Source organism: Blennius ocellaris (genome assembly GCF_963422515.1).
Source record: "Blennius ocellaris genome assembly, chromosome: 7".
Taxonomy (NCBI): Eukaryota; Metazoa; Chordata; class Actinopteri; order Blenniiformes; family Blenniidae; genus Blennius; species Blennius ocellaris.
The window spans coordinates 16,173,759-16,196,765 of record NC_137656.1 but is presented as its reverse complement, the minus strand read 5'-3'; the positions used below and the strand labels follow the sequence as shown (position 1 = coordinate 16,196,765).

The 23,007-nt window shown below is 41.8% G+C and overlaps 1 protein-coding gene across 1 annotated transcript; it reads left to right on the top strand.

The window, feature by feature from the left end:
• Positions 1-80: 80 nt before the first annotated feature.
• acacb (acetyl-CoA carboxylase beta) lies at positions 81-22,949 on the top strand. Its single transcript, XM_080499606.1, has 55 exons — positions 81-286; positions 1,480-1,571; positions 2,130-2,645; positions 5,722-5,854; positions 5,957-6,095; positions 6,183-6,292; positions 6,390-6,471; positions 6,573-6,671; positions 7,994-8,103; positions 8,328-8,438; positions 8,527-8,736; positions 8,818-8,988; positions 9,392-9,553; positions 9,639-9,802; positions 9,970-10,120; positions 10,199-10,302; positions 10,382-10,463; positions 10,539-10,684; positions 10,777-10,927; positions 11,019-11,153; positions 11,345-11,491; positions 11,654-11,842; positions 11,930-12,030; positions 12,129-12,217; positions 12,305-12,429; positions 12,525-12,638; positions 12,889-13,002; positions 13,102-13,191; positions 13,287-13,405; positions 13,940-13,963; positions 14,956-15,090; positions 15,193-15,292; positions 15,377-15,484; positions 15,586-15,642; positions 16,006-16,047; positions 16,126-16,341; positions 16,824-16,979; positions 17,254-17,457; positions 17,590-17,745; positions 17,832-17,954; positions 18,048-18,317; positions 18,420-18,517; positions 18,671-18,791; positions 18,882-18,992; positions 19,157-19,300; positions 19,397-19,517; positions 19,621-19,717; positions 19,823-19,919; positions 20,013-20,148; positions 20,387-20,564; positions 20,656-20,768; positions 20,859-21,013; positions 21,094-21,264; positions 21,416-21,552; positions 21,977-22,949. The coding sequence occupies exons 3-55, from the start codon at positions 2,149-2,151 to the stop codon at positions 22,101-22,103; spliced, it is 7,242 nt and encodes a 2,413-aa protein (XP_080355732.1). The 5' UTR covers positions 81-286; positions 1,480-1,571; positions 2,130-2,148; the 3' UTR covers positions 22,104-22,949.
• Positions 22,950-23,007: the final 58 nt, after the last annotated feature.

Below are 23,007 nucleotides of genomic sequence, written 5' to 3'. Positions count from 1 at the left end.
CCCCCGTGGACTGCTGGAGGGGGTCTGGCAGTGTTGCTGCTCCGCGGCTGGGTTTGACATTTCCTTGCAGAGGAGGTCGACAAGAGCAAGTCAATTCTTAGCGGTGCTTTCCACTTTTTTTTATTTGATCGTGTCCGCTGATTTATGACCACAGTCAAATTAAATAAAAGAAATGAAAACAAAACAAATACGATACAAAAAAAAAGGCCTCCTGGTAGTTTAAAGTTATGAACAATAATCAGTGACAGGAGAAAAAACAGCAGAGCTGGAGCTGTTCTCTGCAGCGGTGAGTGGAAATGTCTAGTTTGTACTTGTCAGCAACGACGTGAAAACTTGTTTTAACCATTTTGTGGCGCAAAAAATTAACCTCGTGCTTTGTTCTTGAAAAAGAAGGTTCATCTTCAAATAGGATGTGGACTTCCCCAGTTTTGCGTTCCCGTCATGTTTGTGAGAGACATGGTGAGGCTATTGGTCTATTTTAGTGTTTCTGTAGCTGATAAGGTTCATTAATAGGTGACTTTTTGTGTACACTTGACTGACAGCAGAGGTCAACACCGAGGTAAAGCCATCCCAACGTTTACTATATTGTCTCCAAGTACAATTAGCTAAATGGCCCTTGTTTGCATTTGAATCATGAGAGATACTAATACACTTTAAGTGGTTTTTAATCAGCTCCGTGATAACATTTGTCTCACAAACAGATCCCCCAGATAATCTGCTTCTTCTGGAAAGTGACAGCTCAGCCTTTTCTGTCCAGCTTTAAAGGCAAAGTGACTTCAGAGGCACAAACTGCCTCCTTGCCTGCTCCCTTTAGATGTACAGCATGTCAACAAACCCTGTTTTGAATTTGTCATTTGGCTCTGACATCCGGTTCATCCTCATTTCACCCAAATGCCGTGCCATCATACGATTGTTCTCGTTTAGTTTTGTTGTTCACTGGCAAATGTGTGGATTTTGCATCCCGCTTTATCCCAAATCTCCTTCACCGCCCTCAGTATTGACCTTTACCCCACATGCTGCAGCCACACTCGGCTCTCATGTCAGCTGTTCCACACAGGCTGTTTATGGGAGCCGGGCTGAGGAAACGCTGGCTCAGAAAAAACCTACACATCTATACAGAGAAATAGGACTCGTAAGAAGAGAAACCAATGTGGCTCTACAGCTGAAGAATGTTTACTGAGATCATCGACTTAATTGCTTTTGAGTGTGCCCTTTGTTTTCTGTCTAATATTACGCTCAACTGCCTCAGGACTGAGGGCTTTAGACCACTTGGCGTCTTCAGACTGGCCTCGTACACAAACACAGTTTCAAGATAGCGTTGGGCTGGCTCGCAGGAATGTTCCAAGGAGACCGTAGCTGCACTTCTAAATGATAATTTCCTCTGAATGTCAATGTTTTAAGACATAAATGTTATGTAGACCATTGCTTTTTTGGCAAATAGGTGTTTGTAAATTGCCTCTTGATGTCTTGGTCTATCAGCAGGCGCACCTTCAGCAACAGACTCATTCCATAACGGAGCGCCGCCGAAGATTCTTCATTCCTGTGGCAATAAGACTCCATCACTCCTCCTTGTAAGGAGTGTTTGTTGTGCTTCCCTGTTAACCTCACTCTGCTATGCTACACTGCTGAGCTCTACCCTGTATACCCTAACGTATAATAAAAAAAAAAAATGTGATGCTTCAACTTCGAGTTTATTCATTCTGTGTTGTTTCGGATGTGGAGCTATTGTTACAAGAATTTCCTCCGGGCATTTTAAAAGTAATTCTGATAACTGAATGTGATTGTTTCTCCCTGTTTACAACAATGTTTTGATGAAGTGATATATTTAATATTATCTTTGCCAACTAAAGTTGGGCAACCTACAAAGTTCCCAATCCCTGCTCAGTGTGTCACACAGTGATGTAGCCACCTGACCTACCCAGTTAGCATCCATATGAGCTAATGGCTATCAGGCCAGCGTAAATATCTGAAGTTGAAACCAACAGAAACATTTTAAACATATATCTGTTTCTCTCAGTTTTATGACATTTTAATAGTAAGTACATATGTTTTTGTGAGTTGTCAGTCGTCCCACGTTGGATTAAAAATGCTGTGATCTCATATATGAATGTTCTTTTTTCTTGTTGCAGTCGCGGAGGATGTCTGTGAATGCTCCTGTTGACAGTTTGTGGATCCGTCCTCTGGACCTTGTGGATACTGTGGAGGATTTATAAGACGACAGCAATGCCAGTGAAAGGGGAGAAATGTCCAACTGATTGCGATCCCGATACAGCCAGTGAGAATGAGCCACTGCAAGCTTCCCCTCATGCAGATGCGCATTCTCCATCAGAGCACAGTCCAAAGGGTCACAGTGAGCCTGCAGGTGTTGCAGTCAAAACAATGGAGTCTCGTCCTTGTCAGGCCTCGTGTGAGGTCAGCTCAGGTCAGCCGTCGCTCCCTCGGACCACCCAGAAACCTTCTCGCGCCAACACACCAATGCTCAGGGAACGACTCAAATTCATCCTTGGAGCGTCAGAGGACAACTCTTCAGATGAGGAGCCTCTCGTCACAAAACCTCCAAGTGGCACATCTCAGCCAACGACCTCCACTGCTTCATGCTTCCCACAGCAGGTTCCCTCCACGGACTCAAAGACCTCACGGCTGAAGTAAGGCTTTTCTTCTTTCATTCAGTCAGTTTCGTATCAGATCTGTAAAACGAAGCAAACCCATCAGCCATAACATAACCAACTGAATGACGTTGCATCAATCACCCCTCCAATGTTTTGTGGGACAACTGAGCATAGTTGGAGTGCTGCTGCTGGAATGTTTTCCCTCTTTTACTTTGGAAAACCATCTGAAATGTGAAAGAGGAATTTATCTTATAAATATCATAAACTGTGAAAAACTATCCTCGCAAAACTGGAGCAAGTTTTCTAACGAAGGCCCAAATGTTTTAGTAAGTCATATTTAGGGAACCTCTAGTTTGAAAATTATAGATCATATACAAGGATAGTGGTACTCGATAACATGGAGCCAAAATTGTGCTGAAGTCCAATGAGACATATATCAAATTTAAATAATTCTAAAGCAGGGATTTGTGAAATATGTAGGTCTGTATAATACTTTTTTTTTTTTTTTTAATGCAGCATGTAAAGCATGTAAATGGTACATAGCTGTTTTTATGGTGAGTCGGGTTTGTATTGATCTGCCAGCGGTCGTAACGTTACGGCCGATTGGTGTATTTTGTTTCTTTAGTTCTGCACAGGGTTTATCAAATAAATTAACATTCGTGGTTATCTGCGTGCTGCGTGCGGTCACCTGACCAGGCCAAGCTGATGGTGTTATTGTTGCATGCCGTCTCTGCACCTATTATTGGAACAAGAGCCTTCGACAACTGACTTTGAACACTGGTGGTAGTGTGACTCTCGATTGCAACACAGCAGTCCTACACAAATCTTAATTAAAAAAACCCAAAACAACTTTTTACAAATCTTTTTTTCTTGGCATAGACTGAATGTCAAGTTTTTTTTTAACCGTTGTGGTTTGAGATATGATAACGGGGAGACGCGTTATTTAATGTAAACAGAGGACCGTTAGGCTTGACATCCTTGAGTTTTGCCGATTTGTTCAAAACGTTTGTGAGCTCGTGGGACCAAAACATGGAGGAGAGAAAGGTAAGATTGTTATAGTCCCTTTGTTTGTTTGTTTTTTTTTCCCTTTCATTATTGGTTTGTGTTTAATGGAAAACCAGATCTGGTATCCAAGACATTGGATCCAGATTGCTTTCCTTGTGTGGAGTACGTTTTGTCCTGGGGTTGTTCTCGGTTTTGTTTATGCCCGTAAAGAGCAGCCAGCTCTCTGTCAAGAAGGGGATGTGTGGATGTTTTGCTGCAGATGTGGGAGGGGAGAAGGGAGGAAGCACTCGTGAGGAAATGGTTTGCAGGCCACTCTTTGTTTTGGTTTTAGAGATTCAACCCACTTTTTTTTTTTTTTTTTTTTTTTTGTACTACTACTGAGCCTAAAGGCACACTAAAGTGGGCTGCAAATGGAAGGAAGAAACAGTCCAACTCTCAACTTATTCCCATATCTCCTGAGGTGAGTCCTCCAAGAAATCTGATATCACTCTTTGTAACGGGATATTCCGGCTGCAGTGTCTGAAAGCAGACAGCTCTGGTGTTTAGGTTCGAGCACCAGAAACTAATGTTTCTTCATTTTACACAGACTGAAGTAGTGACCTCCGCATAGGTTTTGTGAAAAGGAAGCTGATGTGACTATGCTGTTGTTATGTAACTGTTCACAGCGCGCCTTGGCACATGTCTGTTTGAGGAAATATGAAGAAAAGAAGAAAGGGAAAAAAAGCCTTCGGAGGAGGGATGTTTGAAACACGGCAGAATAACTTTGTCATCGTGCAGCAGTTCAAATCATGAGTTAACATGTTTTAGCACAAAGGATTTCTTTTTAAACTTCAAGCCATGCTTCATATTTGTGTCAGGAGCCTGCAGAGACGTCTCCTCAACTTGAACCCTCCCCCCTTGTAGTGGTTCATATCTGGAGGGAAAGGAAAAAAAGAAAAGAAAAAAAGGATGACTCTGGACTTGGAAAAGAAGCAATCAGAAACTAGTTCAATAAGAGATTGTGTTTCCTGAGTGCGCAGAACAGTACAAGAGTGAAGTTTAAAGTTCATGTCAGCTGGGACAGAATTACAGTGAAGCCACTGGGTGTTTCTCTGCACATATCTGAACGAGGAGCAGGATTTCTGTGAAGCTACAAGCTTGGAATGAAAGAGACCTGAGTCTGATGATAATAATGGTATGTAACTGAATTGTTCGGATGGTATTTTAGGTTTTGCAAACCACGTTTTCATCTTGTTTGGTACGTTTTACTGTGGGTGTTGTTTATGGGATTTCTTATCTTACCTGTCAAAACAAAAATCAACAAGTCTTACAAAGGAACAGTATTGATACTTGTATTCAAGTATAGTGTTGTAGTTTTGTAAAAGAGGAGCTTTCGTTTACTTTGGCTTTTACTCCTATAGAACAAAATAGAAAAAAACTTTATTTGATCTTTAGGATTTGCCACTGTCCCGGGCTGCTGAAGGCTATTAGTATTCACAGATTCAGATAATCTGGTGAATGTACTTTGAACTTAAGACTTAATGGCCACTTTCTTCAGGATCATGCAGACTGCAGATTATTTCCAATTATTCATTATAATTCATTAAAAAGAAGTTATTGGCAAACAATAGAGCCTTTTATGGTAGACGAGCCATACATTAAATACTGGAGCATTTTCTTTAGTCAAATGTATTGTTGACGCCCCTCATTTGATTGAGTGCAGCTGCTATATATAAATGGTATTCAGGAGCAGCTGGAAGTTGCACTGAAGGTACAGTCGGTCTCAACATTATTTTTGATAGTAGGTCAGATACAGATGGGCTGGTCTACAGTCTGTTCGCCCTTGTTGCAACAATACATTGAACTTTGACTTTTGCTTTTTATTTCCAGCGCTGTAATGCCGTTCTAGTTATCTTTGAGAACAAGCTGATCGAAAATATTGCACGGTAATCAGCTCGGGTGAAGCTCTGCAGTCTGATCGCTGCTTGATTGCTGCCTGCTGGGGTTTCTGAGACTTCAGAAACTGGATATGTAGCCTTCAGTTTATGGGATTATTTCTACTTCTCTGAGCAGAATATTCCCAGGTGTTTTGCTGCGCCTTGAGATAACCACGAACTCTCCTCTCCAGGCCTAGCATGTCCGGTCCCCACCTGGTGAAAACTGGACGTGAACATAGAAAAATGGATCTACACAGAGACTTCACTGTGGCCTCTCCTGCTGAGTTTGTCACACGATTCGGTGGCAGCCGCGTCATAGAAAAAGTAAGTAATTTGCTTTTTTTTTTTTTTTTTTTTTTTGAATAATGATGGCACATAAGTTGCAAAGCAAGTCGCTACTCCCCTGTTTTCTGTTTGTTTTTGCAGGTGCTGATAGCTAATAATGGCATCGCTGCAGTCAAATGTATGCGCTCTATCCGTCGCTGGTCCTATGAAATGTTTCGCAATGAGAGGACCATCCGGTTTGTGGTCATGGTGACTCCCGAAGACTTGAAAGCGAATGCAGGTCTGCTTTTTTGTGTGTCTTAACTGGACTGTTTGATCATGTAGCCTGTTGTGTTTATTACACATTCTTCTCCCCCCTCCCCAACAGAATACATAAAGATGGCAGACCAATATGTGCCTGTGCATGGTGGAACCAACAATAACAACTATGCTAATGTAGAGCTGATTTTAGACATAGCGAAAAGAATCCCAGTGCAGGTACCGTTCAGATTAACTACATGACACTGATTTACACCTTTCAACTTTGACCTTGTCTAATTGTTAATAAGTTACCTAAAAAGGTCCGTCTCAACAGGCTGTATGGGCTGGTTGGGGCCATGCATCCGAAAATCCCAAACTGCCTGAGCTGCTGGACAAAGCTGGGATATCGTTCATGGGTACAAAGAGCTAATTGAAAACTTTTCCCTTTGAACATTTCCAACATTTCTTGAAACTGCGTCAGGCAGTGTTGTGTATTGTGACTGGCTGTTTCTCTCAGGGCCGTCCAGTAAGGCCATGTGGGCACTGGGAGATAAGGTGGCCTCTTCCATCGTGGCACAGAGTGCAGACATTCCCACACTACCATGGAGCGGATCAGGTGACGCATCGCACTCTCGACTCCCTTCCTATCACAGTGGGACTCCTATCTAGACTGCATTCAGATATGGCAGTCACCGTCTAATTACATTTAAAAATGGGATTTATTACGTGTCCCGCGAGTTCACATGATGCTTCAACACAAATCAGATGTTCCACATTACTTAAAAATGTTTAATCTGAATTCTTTTCACTTTAAAATTTTATGTCATTTTTTTGCTTATTTTTAGTTTTTTTGCCATTTGAAACATATTCTCCAATTTCTGTTTTGTTGTGCAACCATTCTATATTTAACTTGGAACATTTTTAATGCCTTTGAACTTATCCTTTATAAACAAAAGTATTGAAAACCTGCTGTCATTGCTACTCTAAACTCAAATCTCATGAGATCTCATAGTTTTTCCCCCCCTGCTTGTTCAGCTTCCAATGCCAATGTATGCATTGTTACACTTCTGAATTTATTCTCAGAAGACTGATACACAGCGGTTTTAGTTTAGAAAGCAGGGGAATAAAGTTATGATGGCCCTTGTTTTATGTAGAAAAACAATTCCATTTATCTGAATCATACTTCTATGAGGTTGAGTGTCAATCAGCTAATCTTTAATTATATAGCTTTTTCATAAAACAGTGTAACACATGTTTACACAATAATAAGAAACACACACACACACACACTGTCCATTCCACATATATGAGCGTAAGAACATGTACAGTAACTATATGTCAAGGATAAGTAACTTTGGCAGAGGAAAAGCCCCCAAAAATCTACAGTGACAAAAAAATTGATAGAGCACTTCTATAAGATATGGCTGTGAATTTAAGAAAGAACAAATGAGATGACTCTGTTGATCCAACATTCATCCATTTCGTTTTTCTACCCTAAGATAAACATCATTGAGCATTGCAAACAGAAATTGCAATTGCCGACTCTTTAAAATAACCATTATCCTACGATCACATAACATTCCCCAAAATTAATAAGATCAATTTTGGGGAATGTTTTTTTTGGCCAGAGAGAATATGGATGACGAGTCACTGCAGCCCATGACTGACATAGGAAACATAAAAACATAGGTGATGGATAAATAGTTAAAAAATCAACTAAACACCTTGTTACAAAGGTGATTCTTAATATTGTAACACTAAACATTCAGCACTGTCTTTTTAATGGCACACATTTTAATGGCAGGTGTATATGAGGGCAATAATATATATATTGGGATATATTTGCTGTTGCTACATCATGTTTTGCTCGTGTGTCGTGGACTGACTCCATCAGATTTGCTCGTGTTTGTTCTTATTTGTTTTATCCTTGTGCTCCAGGTCTGAGAGTGGACTGGTCTGAAGAGGACCAAAGACTGGGCAATATTATCAGTGTTCCTCCAGACGTCTACAGAAAGGGCTGTGTTCGTCATGTCGACGATGGACTGGAGGTAAGGATCCTCAGCTTGCTTGTTTTTTTTTGTAATAGAATGTTACATAAAATCAATAATAAAAAAAAAATTAAGAACATCTTCAACAAGAATGTCAGGCTTCTGAAATTTATGTTAATTTCTATGCACTGAATACTTGGCCATTAATGCCAAAGGAGCACCAACCAAATGTTTCTTTACGTGTACCTATATATATACACATATGGTGTGTTGTTTGTTTACAGGCAGCTGGAATTATTGGTTATCCAGTTGTCATCAAGGCCTCTGAAGGTGGAGGTGGAAAGGGTATCCGAAAGGTTGAAAGTTCTGAGGATTTCCCGAGCTCCTTCAGACAGGTTTACTTCTTTACAACACGCAAACTGAAGCCTCACATTATTTGCCCTGTAATTACGACCTCCCTCGTGCCGTGATGTCGTCCTTCAGGTTCAGACGGAGGTACCTGGCTCACCCATCTTCATCATGCAGCTGGCTCAGCACGCAAGGCATCTGGAGGTGCAGATACTGGCCGATGAGTATGGAAACGCAATCTCTCTGTTTGGACGAGACTGTTCCATCCAGAGGCGGCACCAGAAGATCATCGAGGAAGCTCCTGCAACCATTGCTGCTTCCTCGACATTCGAACACATGGAACAGGTCAGTTTAGGTCACGACGCTGATTTATTTTTTTAAGGTTATTCAGCACAAGAAACCATCAGTCATCTTTTCTTGATGTAGTACGCTGTGCGACTGGCCAAGATGGTGGGCTACGTGAGTGCAGGGACTGTGGAATATCTCTTCTCTGAGGACGGAAGTTTCCATTTCCTGGAGTTGAATCCTCGTCTTCAGGTGGAACATCCCTGCACAGAGATGATTGGAGATGTAAACTTACCAGCTGCCCAACTTCAGGTACGTCTGAAGCCTCAGATATATACAGAAGCAAGCGGAGTTCTGCTCCTGCATTGTACACCTTACATGGTTATTCCTCATTGTGAGAATATATAAATGTTTTAGTCCAGATTTGGCCTTTTTTATGTTGATTTTGTATGTTCTCCTTGTGTGTGGTTTTTCTTATGATATCGAGTCAGTTGGTGATCCTAAATTGCCTGTATATGTGAATGTGTGTTTAAGATATGTGTTTGCCTTGTAATAGGACTAGAGACGTATCCATGGTGTAGTTTACCTTCACCCAATGCCAGCTGGGATCAGCTCCAGCGGCCTTTTAACCATAAGCTTATAAAGCGGTAATAAAGATTGATGGATGTGCGCTACAGGTACTCAAACTCTACCCTGTTTAAATTGTTCTTTATAGATTGCAATGGGAGTCCCACTTCATAGAATTAAGGACATTCGGATGCTTTATGGAGAGAGTCCATGGGGTGACACCATCATCAACTTTGACAGTCCAGACTGTGTGCCAAGTCCTAGAGGACATGTCATCGCTGCTCGGATCACGAGTGAAAACCCAGATGAGGTAAAACTTTATTTTATGTGACACTTAAAGTGCAACATCGTCTAACGTTCGCATCCTGACCGGTCGTCCTTGTGCTCACTCGCAGGGATTCAAACCCAGCTCCGGTACTGTGCAGGAGCTCAACTTCCGCAGCAGTAAAAACGTGTGGGGGTATTTCAGTGTAGGGGCAACTGGAGGCCTTCACGAGTTTGCCGATTCCCAGTTTGGACATTGTTTCTCGTGGGGCGAGAATCGTGAAGAAGCCATTTCGTAAGCCTGTTTTTCTTTATTGTTCTCTAGAAGTTATCCTATTGCTGTTTTGTTTTTTTTCCTCCTCAGGGCAAAAGACACAGATGGTATTATCTGTCACAATGTGATTTTGTTTTGTACAATAATAGGAAGTGGGTTTATCTCAATGTATTTGATGTGTCCTTCAGGAACATGGTAGTGGCTATGAAGGAACTGTCCATTCGAGGAGACTTCAGGACCACGGTTGAATATCTCATTAAACTTCTGGAAACGGAAAGCTTCAGAAACAATGACATTGACACAAGTTGGCTGGACCATCTCATTGCAGAGAAAGTGCAAGTAGGTTACTCAATACATATGTTCATTGCCATTACTGACAGCATGACTTTGTCATGACAGCATGTGTTCTTTCTGTAGGCAGAGAGACCAGATACCATGCTGGGCGTCGTCTGTGGAGCTCTGCATGTCGCTGATGCGAGCTTCAGAAAGAGCATGTCCAACTATCTTCATTCACTGGAAAGGTCAGACGCTACAATCAAATCCTATTCAGTTCACGTCACATGATTTATGTTTACGACAATATTTGTTTTGCGTCCGTAGAGGGCAGGTACTGCCTGCTGCCAGTCTGCTCAACTCTGTCAGCGTGGACCTGATTTATGAGGGAGTCAAATTCTGCCTGAAGGTATTCATTTTGCTCTCTTATCATTCTTTGGTCAACTCTGTTTTTGCCTTCTTTAATTGCTGCTGCTGCTTGCAGGTAGCTCGACAATCCCCGACAACATATGTCATCATGATGAATTGCTCCAACATCGAAATAGATGTCCACAGGTTGAGTGATGGAGGCCTCCTGCTGTGCTATGACGGCTGCAGCCATACCACTTACATGAAGGAGGAAGTCGACAGGCAAGGCTGTGCAAATTGTGACATTGCAGGGTTTTTTTGTTTCTTTTCGCTGCTCTTGATTGAACAATTTCTTGCTTTATTTAACCGAACAGCTACCGCATCACTGTTGGCAACAAGACCTGCGTGTTTGAGAAAGAGAAAGATCCCACGGTCCTGAGGTCGCCCTCTGCTGGCAAACTGCTGCAGTACATAGTGGAGGATGGGGGCCATGTTTTTGCAGGAGAGATGTTTGCAGAGATTGAGGTGATTGTGATGAGTTATCATTGGTTGCATCTGTAGTCTTGTCCTCTTACCTAACATATGCATGTCAATTCTAATTTGTTTGTTAATGCAGGTGATGAAGATGGTGATGACTCTGACTGTACACCAGTCTGGTTGTATCCACTTTGTCAAGAGGCCCGGGGCAGTTCTAGAGTCCGGCTGCATTATGGCTCATTTGGACTTGGATGACCCCAGCAGTGTGCACAAAGTAAGCTATTTATCTTGCAAAGATATAATTTAGAATCCTTGCAATATTGTAATCACATCTTGACAAGGCACTGTTGAATGATTAATTTTGACCAGATTGTATTATTTTATTTGGGCTGGAAGACAGAAATTTCCAAAGATTTTTCTGTTTTTTTTCCTTCAATTATCCCAATTTCTCTTTTTTTTTTGTAGGTGGAACTGAACACTGCCACGTTGCCACCGCAGCAGCCATTGCCAATGGTTGGTGAAAAGCTTCACCAGGTGTTCCACAGTGTGCTGGAAAACCTAATCAAAGTGATGGATGGGTATTGTCTTGAAGAGCCTTACTACAGCACTAAGGTACCGCCTTTTGCTTCTGTAGATTCCTAAATTACAAATGGGAAATTAACTTCACGTATGTGGTGCATTTTAGCTTTTGGGGGGGGGGGTCATTGCGGGCTGTATCAGACCTCAGACTTTGATTGAATGAGCACATTTTTGTTTGCATGTTGGTTGGTGTAGCTGAAACAGTGGGTGGCCACCCTCATGAAAACTCTCAGGGACCCCTCACTGCCACTTTTGGAGCTCCAGGAGATCATGACCAGTGTGGCTGGTCGCATTCCACCGAGCGTTGAGAAAGACATCCGTAAAGTCATGGCTCAGTACGCCAGCAACATCACCTCTGTCCTCTGCCAATTCCCCAGCCAAAGGGTAAAAATCCACATCAAGCAAATGATCTGCTTTGAACTGTGCGTGTATCACATTGCACTCGGTAGCATAGGTGTCTCTTGGTTGCAGGTTGCCAACATTCTGGACAGCCATGCAGCGACTCTGCAGAGGAAATCTGACCGAGAGGTTTTCTTCATGAACACTCAGAGTATTGTACAGCTGGTGCAGAGGTGAGTACTTTTTTTTAATCCTCGTCAGACTGTGCAGCTGCTATATTGAATATGGGAGATTTTTTTGCTACGTTACGATGAACTTGTGTTTGTGTCAGATACCGCAGTGGAATCCGTGGTTATATGAAATCTGTGGTGCTTGACTTGCTGAAGCATTACCTGCAGGTCGAAATCCAGTTTCAACAAGGTAACGTCAATGGCCTTTGGTCGGATATTGTCTTTAGTGACAGCAGTTAGGTAACGGCTGAACTACCTGAACTGTTTTCTCTATCAGCTCACTATGACAAGTGTGTTATCAACCTGCGAGAGCAGCACAAACCAAATATGAGTCCTGTGCTCGACTACATCTTTTCCCATGCGCAAGTCGCGAAGAAGAACATCCTGGTCATAATGCTCATAGTAAGGCTTTCATCACAAGCTCGTTTGTAATCTTTCCATAATGAAGACTTTGGGATATGAATAGCTATGCAGCACATGTTTTTGACTTTGTGTAGGACCAGCTGTGTGGACGGGATCCCACTCTGGCAGATGAGCTGATGGCCATTCTGAATGAACTCACACAGCTCAGCAAGATGGAGAACTCGAAGGTGGCCTTACGAGCCAGACAGGTATGACGAGCTGTAATGTTGTGCAGAGTTTGTATTTTCTCTCTCTCGATGCATTTTCTCTACTCTGGTTTACTCCCACATTCCCAAAACATATTTGAGGTTATTTAGTGACTCTAAATTGGTTTTCTGCAGTGAAACGTTGATGGTGTAGCCTGCATTAGTTCATTGTGAGCTGGGATTGGCTCCGTGGACCCATGACCCCAAGTTGGATATAAGATGGATAAATAATGTTTTTGTAAATATTCCATAGGTTTTGATAGCCTCTCACTTGCCATCATATGAGCTGAGACACAACCAAGTGGAGTCCATCTTCCTATCAGCCATTGACATGTACGGCCACCAGTTTTGCCCAGAAAACTTGAAGGTTTGATTCATATACAGAAATTTTCTTCATGAAAATGATTATTACAGCAGTGTATCTGATAAATAACATACATTGTTTTTTAATCTTTTTTTGGCACAGAAACTCATTCTCTCTGAAACCTCAATTTTTGACGTTTTGCCTAATTTCTTCTACCACTCCAATCAAGTTGTTTGCATGGCGGCCTTGGAGGTATGTTTTGTCGGCTCTTGGATGCAGGGATTTGGCTTTTTAAATGCATTTCTGTATAATTTACTGATGATTGACTTTTCATTGGTCTATTTCAGGTCTATGTTCGCAGAGGGTACATTGCTTATGAGCTGAATAGCATCCAGCACCACCAGCTGCAGGATGGGACGTGCGCTGTGGACTTTCAGTTCATGTTGCCCTCGTCACATCCAAACAGGTAACTGACCTTCTTCCAGAGCAGACTCGTCGCACAGATGAATAACGGTGTTGTTTAATTCTGGAGTGACGTCTGGGTTAGGGCCATATATCATATTAGATCAAATATCTCCTCAGCAGCGCATCACAGGCTGCAAAACGTTTTCAGTTGAACATCTAATTTGTGATAATGACAATATGGACTCCCACTGATCAGGAGTTTAGTTTCACTGAACAAATCACACATTTAATGATAAATGCTTCACTCTATCAACACTTACCGGTCTGCCACACTGCATAGATTTCTTTATGAAGATATTCAAGCTAACCAAGGATGAATTAATAAAATAACCGGTGCTGCAGGTGGACGTGGGCCTCTGAACTGCTGCTGGAACTGCTCCTGGCTAACTTGGAGTGCCGATCGTTTTCTCCCTCTTGAAATTAATTTGATTGTGCATAGCATCTTGCAGCGTGTGTTAACCTAATCGTACCTAGCGGTAGATGTACAGTTTGATCATTCCCTGCTAATATTCACCTGTCAATCGTCTTATTTCAGAGGGAGCAGCCCTACTCTGAACAGGTAGAGTAAAGCTCCTCCCAACCAGCCAAAGCACCTGATGGTGTGTATGTTTTCAGCAATGCATGCCAGATGCACCGTGTTGCTTTGTTCCTGCCATCAAGATTCGTATATTTGTACAAGGACTAACAAGTTCTCCATAATTCACTTTTTAAACCTGAGCTACTCTTTATTCCTTTTGCTGCTGCTTTTTCCAACATGTAAAGCACATTCTGTTTCTTTTCAGAGGTATGCCCTCTTGCTATTTCATGTTCGTCTGAAGAATGTCAAGCCAACAATTTCATTGATTGCTGCTGGTATCGCCTGTATTGCCCAGCTTCAGATAGTGAATCTCAATGCACATTTCTCAATCAAATATCGTAACAATTCTTCCACGTGTCTTTCTATTAAATGAAAAATGTATCAATCACTGTGGCGGGCAGCCAATCCATGACTGATTTCTCACTTTATATTTGACTTGGGCTTTAGTACTTGTTGACTATGACTTCACATTGGCTGTTGTTCTATGTATTGGATTATCTGGATGTTTTTCATGCATAAAAACTGAAAATGATAAGTATACATAGAATCACAGTTAGCGTTGTTATACTGAAACACACCAGACTGTACAAGTGCACATAATGATGATATTGACACTCAGGATGAGCAGGCAGCAGAGACGGTGTAAACCGCATTTATATTATCGTCATTTTATGTTGCAAATTCTTCAGATTCCTACTTTTGGTATCCAGTTTATCCTGAACCTGACCTAAGACTACGCAGACTTGTAACACAGTGACATTATGCTGGCTGTACCTGAAGTGGATGTCATGCTGGGAATATCTATATTGTATATATTATTTTTTGCAATTGTCAAGGGACTTGGAAATTTGCTTTAATTGCTCCTTGGTATGATTAAAAAACAAACAAACAAAAAAACCTGCAATACTCCGTGTGTGTGTGTTATGTGTTTGTATTTATCACTGAGGGGATTATATTTGGTTTCTTTTGTTTAGACTTCCTGTATGTGCATCAGGCCAGTTCAAAATCAGGCGGCACGGCAGCGAACTCTTCCTGGAGGGAGCCTTGTCTCCGCCCTGCCAGCGCTTGGGGGCCATGGTGGCTTTCCAATGTTTTGACAATTTCAGAAGGTTAAAATCGACTTCCTTATTCTCATATTCAAATGTTCCCGTTTTCATGGGAACAAGGAATGTTTAAAAAAAATATAAAAAAATTTAATATTTGTTTGTCAGGGATTTTGATGAAGTTCTGTCCAGTTTTGCCGAACCTCTCTTGGAGAGTTCGCCGTTCTCAGAGTCCTGCTCCAGTCTATATGAAGAGGAGAATTTCAAGGTGTGAGCTCCAGCTTGAAAAAAAAAACAACTGTGTTTTCATCCATGTCTCTGCAGCCACTAACTCCTCCTCTGTGTCCTACAGAATACCAGGGAGAACCCAATCCACATCATCAACGTGTCCATAAAAGCAGCAGACACAGAAGATGATGACGAACTGGTCACGGCCCTCACTGCCTTTGCCCAGTCGAAGGTCAGTCAAATTAAGACGTTTATCATCATGGTAATGTTTAATTCGTTTTTGTTTTATGATTTTTAGGATGGCTATAAAAATAAATGTTTTTGTTTAAACAGAAAGCAGTCCTGTTCGAGTACGGAATCCGGAGAATCACATTTTTGATTGCACAGAAGGTGATCTTGCTTATGTTGAATAAATCATAAATATGTACGCCATACGTGAAAACACAAACAATATCATCTGTCAAAAGGCCATAAATGAACAGCTGTGATATTAAGCGCTTCTTCAAATGGTTTATACACGTGGCGGTTATGCTGTTATATTTCACTATAAATTATATTTTGGTATTGGTTTGTTCTAAAAATGTTTAATTAAACTAATGACTAAAAAGAAATTGCTATCCTTTTCAACTTTTTAATTTTGTTATGCAAGCTAAAGGCAACACCAGGAATGTGTCTGATACATAAATACATAAGAAAAGAAGTATATTAACAGGCAAATATATTTCTTATTCATATTTTGTTTTTTGTGAACAGAGAGAATTTCCCAAATTCTTCACCTTCAGAGCCAGAGACGGGGTAAGTTTGCCATATCCTTGATTCAGTTAATGAGCTGCTGTCTGGTGAGATGGTGACCACTGCAATTCCACTGTTCAGTTCCAGGAGGATCGCATTTATCGTAATCTGGAGCCGGCCTTAGCGTTTCAGCTGGAGCTCAACAGAATGAGGAACTTTGACCTGACGGCTGTTCCCTGTGCCAATCACAAGATGCACCTCTACCTGGGCGCCGCTCGCGTTGAGGAGGGTGCCGAAGTTACGGATTACCGCTTCTTCATCCGAGCAATCATTCGCCACTCGGATCTCATCACAAAGGTGAGAGGAGGGACTCCTCGGTCAGGGGTGGGTACTTAATTTTACAGGGAGCCAAGAGAAGAACTGGGGCTGGAAGGTTTTGCTCAATAAGAACACGCTTCCTAATGTTATTGAGTTGCATCAATTCAATTCTTACATTTGTTGAATGTTCCATCCAGCAATAAATATACTAATGGTAATTTGTAATACAGAAAAGAGAAACAGAAAAAAACCCAAGTAAAAGCAAAGAATTTGTGTCATATATATTTTATGACAAAGGGCCAAAGGGCTGCACATGTCCTACAGGTCATGTAATGCCCAGATCTGTCAGCATACTTGTACTTTTGTGTGTGTGTCGTTTTTTAGTTCTTTTTAGTTTTTTTTAGATGCATTGTTTTCTGAAACATAAAAAAACCTCATTTGTGTCATATACACCAGAAATTACATGTTGCTAACATTTCGAATGACATGCACTTTACTGAGCAATCTTTGTACAAATCCAGGAAGCATCCTTTGAGTACCTTCAAAATGAAGGAGAGCGCCTCTTGTTGGAAGCCATGGATGAGCTGGAGGTGGCCTTCAGTAACACCAACGTCCGCACGGACTGCAATCACATCTTCCTCAACTTTGTCCCCACTGTCATCATGGACCCCTCGAAGGTCTGTGCGCAGCAAGAGCTCTTCACTGCAAAACATTCTGTCTCAGAGGACCATAAAGTTATTAAACGTATGGAATTTTGCACAAGGAAATGTAATTTTTTTTTGAATATATCATTAGTTATACATAATATATAGATAATGCAGAATATTTTGTCACTTTTCGTCAACATTTCGAGTTCCATCCAAAGACTCATCAGGACTTCACACCCCATATTTAGTAGATTCGCTGTTCTGTCTTCTTTTTATATCCTAATCCTGATCTTTGGGTTACTAGATAGAGGAGTCTGTCCGCTCGATGGTGATGCGATACGGCAGTCGTCTTTGGAAGCTGCGGGTCTTGCAGGCTGAGCTGAAGATCAACATCCGCCTGACACCAACTGGAAATGCCATTCCTATCCGCCTGTTTCTCACCAACGAATCTGGCTATTATCTGGACATCAGTCTTTCTAAAGAGGTCACTGATCCAGGATCTGGCCAGGTGAGCATAGTAGAGTGAATGTTTCAGTGGAACTAACCAAAGCAGATATATGATGTTAAATGGCAAGGGGATTTGTTCAGATGGTTTGCTTTGTCATTGCTTTTTCTTGGTTTCTTGTGTCTTTCTTTGTAGATCATGTTCCAGTCATATGGAGACAAGCAGGGACCGCTGCAGGGGATGCTGATCAACACTCCCTACGTCACAAAAGACCTGCTGCAGGCTAAACGCTTTCAGGCTCAGACTCTGGGCACGACATATGTTTATGACTTCCCTGAAATGTTCAGACAGGTGCTGTTTACTCACTTTATGAGAAATGTATGAGCATTGGATTGTCTTTGTTTGTGGTCTAAAGTCACTGCCAATCCACTTTGTAGGCTTTGTTCAAGCTGTGGGGTCCACAGGGCAAATGTCCCAATGATGTGCTGATATGCACAGAGCTTGTTCTGGACTCACAAGGACGACTGGTGCAGATGAACCGCCTGCCTGGAGACAATGACGTTAGTTGCTTTCATGAACATTTGCAATAACCCCAAGTATGTCTGTGTATTTCATTTTGTGATATGATACCAACGGTTGCAATGCTTTTCCAGGTTGGAATAGTTGCTTTCAGGATGAAGATGAAGACTCCAGAGTACCCAAATGGCAGAGACATCATTTTCATCTGTAACGACATTACCTACATGATCGGCTCATTTGGCCCTCAGGAGGATGAGTTGTACCTGAGGGCGTCTGAGCTGGCTCGGGCTGAGGGCATCCCTCGCATTTACATTGCGGCCAACAGCGGAGCTCGCATTGGGCTCGCCGAAGAGGTGAAACACATGTTCCAGGTGGCCTGGATTGACCCTGCTGATCCCTACAAGGTAGCCCATGAAAGCAACAATTCTCATTTTATTTACATTTTTGGGAAACAGACATTTGTGAAGTTTCAATGTGTAATGCGTCATTTCCATTTACTGCCATAGGGGTTCAAATACCTCTACCTGACACCACAAGACTACACTCGAATCAGTGCCACCAATTCTGTTCACTGTCAACATGTAGAAGAGGGGGGAGAGTCCAGGTACTGTGTTTGTTTCCATAAGGTCTCAATAATCTGCCTCCATAATGTCTTTTTTTGCTTTTTCTTGAAAATTTGACTTCCATATGTAACTGTTGAAATACTGTGCAAAAATTGTGCATCACTCGTATTTGTTTCTGTGCTCAACCCTCTCAGGTACATCATCACTGACATCATTGGGAAGGATGAAGGTCTTGGTGTTGAGAACCTGCGAGGCTCAGGCACCATTGCAGGAGAGTCGTCTCAGGCCTACGAGGAGATTGTCACAATCAGTATGGTGAGTGTATTGATTTGAGGGAAGTTCCCGATGTGTTTTATTTGATTTTTTTTCTATTTTCTCATCATAAGCATGTTTGTACTCTTGCAGGTGACGTGTCGCGCTATTGGAATCGGAGCTTATCTGGTGCGACTGGGACAACGAGTGATACAGGTGGAGAACTCTCACATTATCCTGACCGGCTCCAGTGCTCTCAACAAGGTTTGTTGGTTTCATCTCAGTTTTGTGGATGTATGACTTTCAGGATTTTGATTTCATAGTAATACAGTTGTATATAAGCTTTCAACTTGAAATCTAACCATTTTCGTCACAATAAATGCGCAAGCGTGGACTTCAGGTCATTAAGCTCCTTATTCTGTGTGCAGGTTCTGGGCAGGGAGGTCTACACGTCCAACAACCAGCTTGGAGGAGTCCAAATAATGCACAACAATGGAGTCACACACACAACTGTTCCAGATGACTTTGAGGGTGTCTTCACTATCCTGCAGTGGCTCTCTTACATGCCAAAGGTTATTTTAAAATATGTGAACTGCATTCGATGTACATTTTCCATGTGGGAATTTTAGTAAATGTAGTTTGAGTTTATGTTTTTTGTTTCTTCCCAGAACAAACACTCCCCTGTGCCTATTGTAGCAACGACTGATCCAGTCGACAGAGAGATAGATTTCATTCCCTCTAAAGCACCATATGACCCCCGCTGGATGCTCGCAGGCAGACCTCATCCCAGTAAGTTGCAATATCTAAAACTTGAAATGACTGTCATTTAGTTGCTTGATTTTTTTTTTTTTTTTAAAGAAAAAGAATAAATAAGTCACCTTTGTGCCGCCAGCTGTGAAAGGTTCCTGGCAGAGTGGATTCTTTGATCACGGCTCCTTCATGGAGATCATGGGATCCTGGGCTCAGACTGTGGTTGTGGGTAGAGCAAGGTGAATCACTTTTCCTCTCAATTTGAACTTCATGAAAAGTTTTGTAAATACTTTGAAAGATACAAACACAGCGGGATCCACGCTAATGCTGTTGAACGAATGCAGGTTAGGAGGGATCCCCCTCGGGGTCATTGCTGTTGAAACACGCACAGTTGAGTTCACTGTGCCAGCAGATCCAGCCAACCTGGATTCAGACGCCAAAGTAAGTAAATCACTCTTTGAGTTTGTTTTGAATCCAAAATTCTGTGAGTCGAACTTGCGGGGAGGGTTTCATGTCTTTGTTTATTCATGTCAGGTCCTGCAGCAGGCCGGCCAGGTGTGGTTTCCAGATTCAGCCTTTAAAACGGCTCAGGCGATTTGCGATTTCAACCGTGAACGTCTGCCCCTCATAGTGTTTGCCAACTGGAGGGGCTTCTCGGGGGGAATGAAGGGTAATGATGAATAATGCAATGTCTGGAAAGAGATCGTCTCAGGCACAGTCCAGACAGGGCAGTCACACTATTACTTTGAAATCAGACCAAGGACACTATGATTTAAAAAAAAACAAACATGTGTTTTAATTTGAACATGGTCAAATTAATATCAAAATAACTGTCAAATATTTTATTGGTTTGAAGTGGATATGAAATGACGTAAAAGAGTAATGGTGTTCTTTTTTTCCCCTTCCAGATATGTATGACCAGATCCTGAAGTTTGGGGCTTATATTGTGGACGCCCTGCGTGGTTTCCGCCAGCCGGTGCTAGTGTACATCCCACCACACGCTGAGCTTAGAGGGGGATCCTGGGTGGTGATAGACCCCACCATTAATCCGCTGTGTATGGAGATGTATGCTGACAGAGAGAGCAGGTACACAAAGCAGAGATGATTTCTTCGATTTCCACTTTGAGGTGCTTCACCTGGAGTGAAATGCCATTCATGTGGGTTTGTTTCTGTCCAGAGGTGGCGTGCTCGAGGCCGAGGGTACAGTGGAGATAAAGTTCAGGAGGAAAGACCTGCTGAAGACCATGAGAAGACTAGACTCTGTGTACGCTGGGCTGGTTGAGCAGCTTGGTAAAGGCATTTTCTCTCTCAAAGCAACTGAGCTGTATTTAATTTTTATTTATCTGTTGTTTTGAATTCTATCCCTCCTTCTTTCACCAGCCTCACCAGAGCGGTCTGAAAAACAGTGCAAAGAGCTTGAGCTGAAGCTTAAAGCCAGGGAGGAGTTCCTGCTACCAATCTACCACCAGGTGGCAGTGCAGTTTGCAGATCTCCACGACACACCTGGCAGGATGCAGGAGAAAGGTGTCATCACTGTAAGTGTGCATTTCATCAACATATCATTGGATTAAACAAGCGTAACTTGCTGCATCATGTTCTTTCATCCTCTGAAAAGGATATCTTGGACTGGAAAAATGTGAGGACTTTCTTCTACTGGCGTTTGCGTCGCCTCTTGTTGGAGCAGGTGGTGAAATGTGAGATTTTACAGGCCAACAGGGATCTCAGTGACGGGCACATGCAGTCAATGCTGAGACGATGGTTTGTTGAAACGGAGGGAACTGTCAAGGTAAACAAAGGCAAAGGTTACCGTTTCCAAAACTGCAATTGGCCCATTGTCTGTAAATGTAATCATAGTTTGATGTTATATTGTTGACGGTTGCAAATGTCCACACTGGAAGTTCCGTTAAAAACTCATCAGCCGTCCATTTACTTTATAGGCTTACCTTTGGGACAACAACCAAGCAGTAGTTGAATGGCTGGAGAAACATTTGTCCACTGAGGATGGAATGAAATCAGCCATCCGAGAGAACATCAAGTACTTGAAACGGGAAAATGCTCTGAAACACATTCGCAGGTATGCAGACACGTACATTCATTTTATGGATCATTATTGGTTTACATATGGGTTTTATCCTCAAAAGTTGATGTATATTAATACACTCCCATTATTAGGCTCGTCTGGATGCATGGTTTGGCATCTTCTTTAACACATTTGTTCAATTAAAACAATGAATTGGAAGCATTCTATTTTGTTTACTCACTGTGCTTATGATGGAACATTATTATTTTTTTGTCTTTTTTGCATATGGTAGCAAACAAAACTGACTTGTTTCTTGCACCACTCACCTCACCTCAAGCAAAAACTTCACAACTGCAAAGATCTGACCGTTTCAGATGCCTCATCAAATGTTCATGTAAACTTGTTTGTGCATTTTCACCTCGGGCATAACTGACATAAAACAGATGAAACTTAGTGTCATATCCCTTCTTGTTTTTAGCTTGGTGGAGGCCAACCCTGACGTGGCCATGGACTGCATCATCCATATGAGCCAGAACATCACTCCGTCTCAGAGAGCCAAGCTGACCCATCTGCTGGCGACGATGGACAGCACCAGCAACACTTAAGCTCTGGGACTATTAAAGAGAACTATGTTAAAAAATAACACTACTTTAGTTGATTTTGTATGGTCGGGGTATAGGTACTGAACCGCTTTTGTGTTAAAAAAAACAACAAAATACAAAGCTAATTGATTTGTTTGTCACCAGCTTTGCTCTGCACAGTGGTCTTTCCACCATGTTTGCTTGTTCATCCAGAGATACTTCTCTGATCCACAAGCTTTCACTTCAGTGCACATTTGTCTGTGCTGCAGTGTCAGTATATGCCTTGCTCTACTTATTCCGACTTGATTGGGGTTCGGGAGCTCGTTGTCACGTTTGTTCAATATTACATTATGAGTATTATTACGTTGGAATGTAATTTGTATGAAAAATAAGCTCAGACAACTGGTCATCTCAATGATCAGACTCGACATAAAAAGAAAATGACAAAGTTATTGCACGAGTCCGAATCCACTTTTCATAATTGTATATTGACTGAAGACGATCAGTTGCACTGTCCGTTCAGCTCATCTTTATGATTTCCAATTTTGGTCTTCTTATTTATGTTGCACCTGCCAAAGACGTCTCCAGTGCAAATGACACAATATGATGTAACACTGGATGGAGTGCTTTGATTTGAGTATATTAATACTTAAAGTTATGTTTCTGTTTGAAGTGGAAGCTTTTTCAACTCAGGTTTCATGAGGGTTTCACATTTTTTGCCCCTCACATAATGTCTTGATTCGCCTGACCTCTGACTGGATCATCAGAGACCTCAGCCACAACATTTCATTTGAATGTATATAAACTCTTTTCTGTGTCTTCTAATTTGCTACGGGCTGTTCATTAATAATAATAATAAAAAAAAATCTATTCATGGCATTTGAATGTAAAGAAGCTTCTTTCATTGACCCATTTGACTTTTATTATG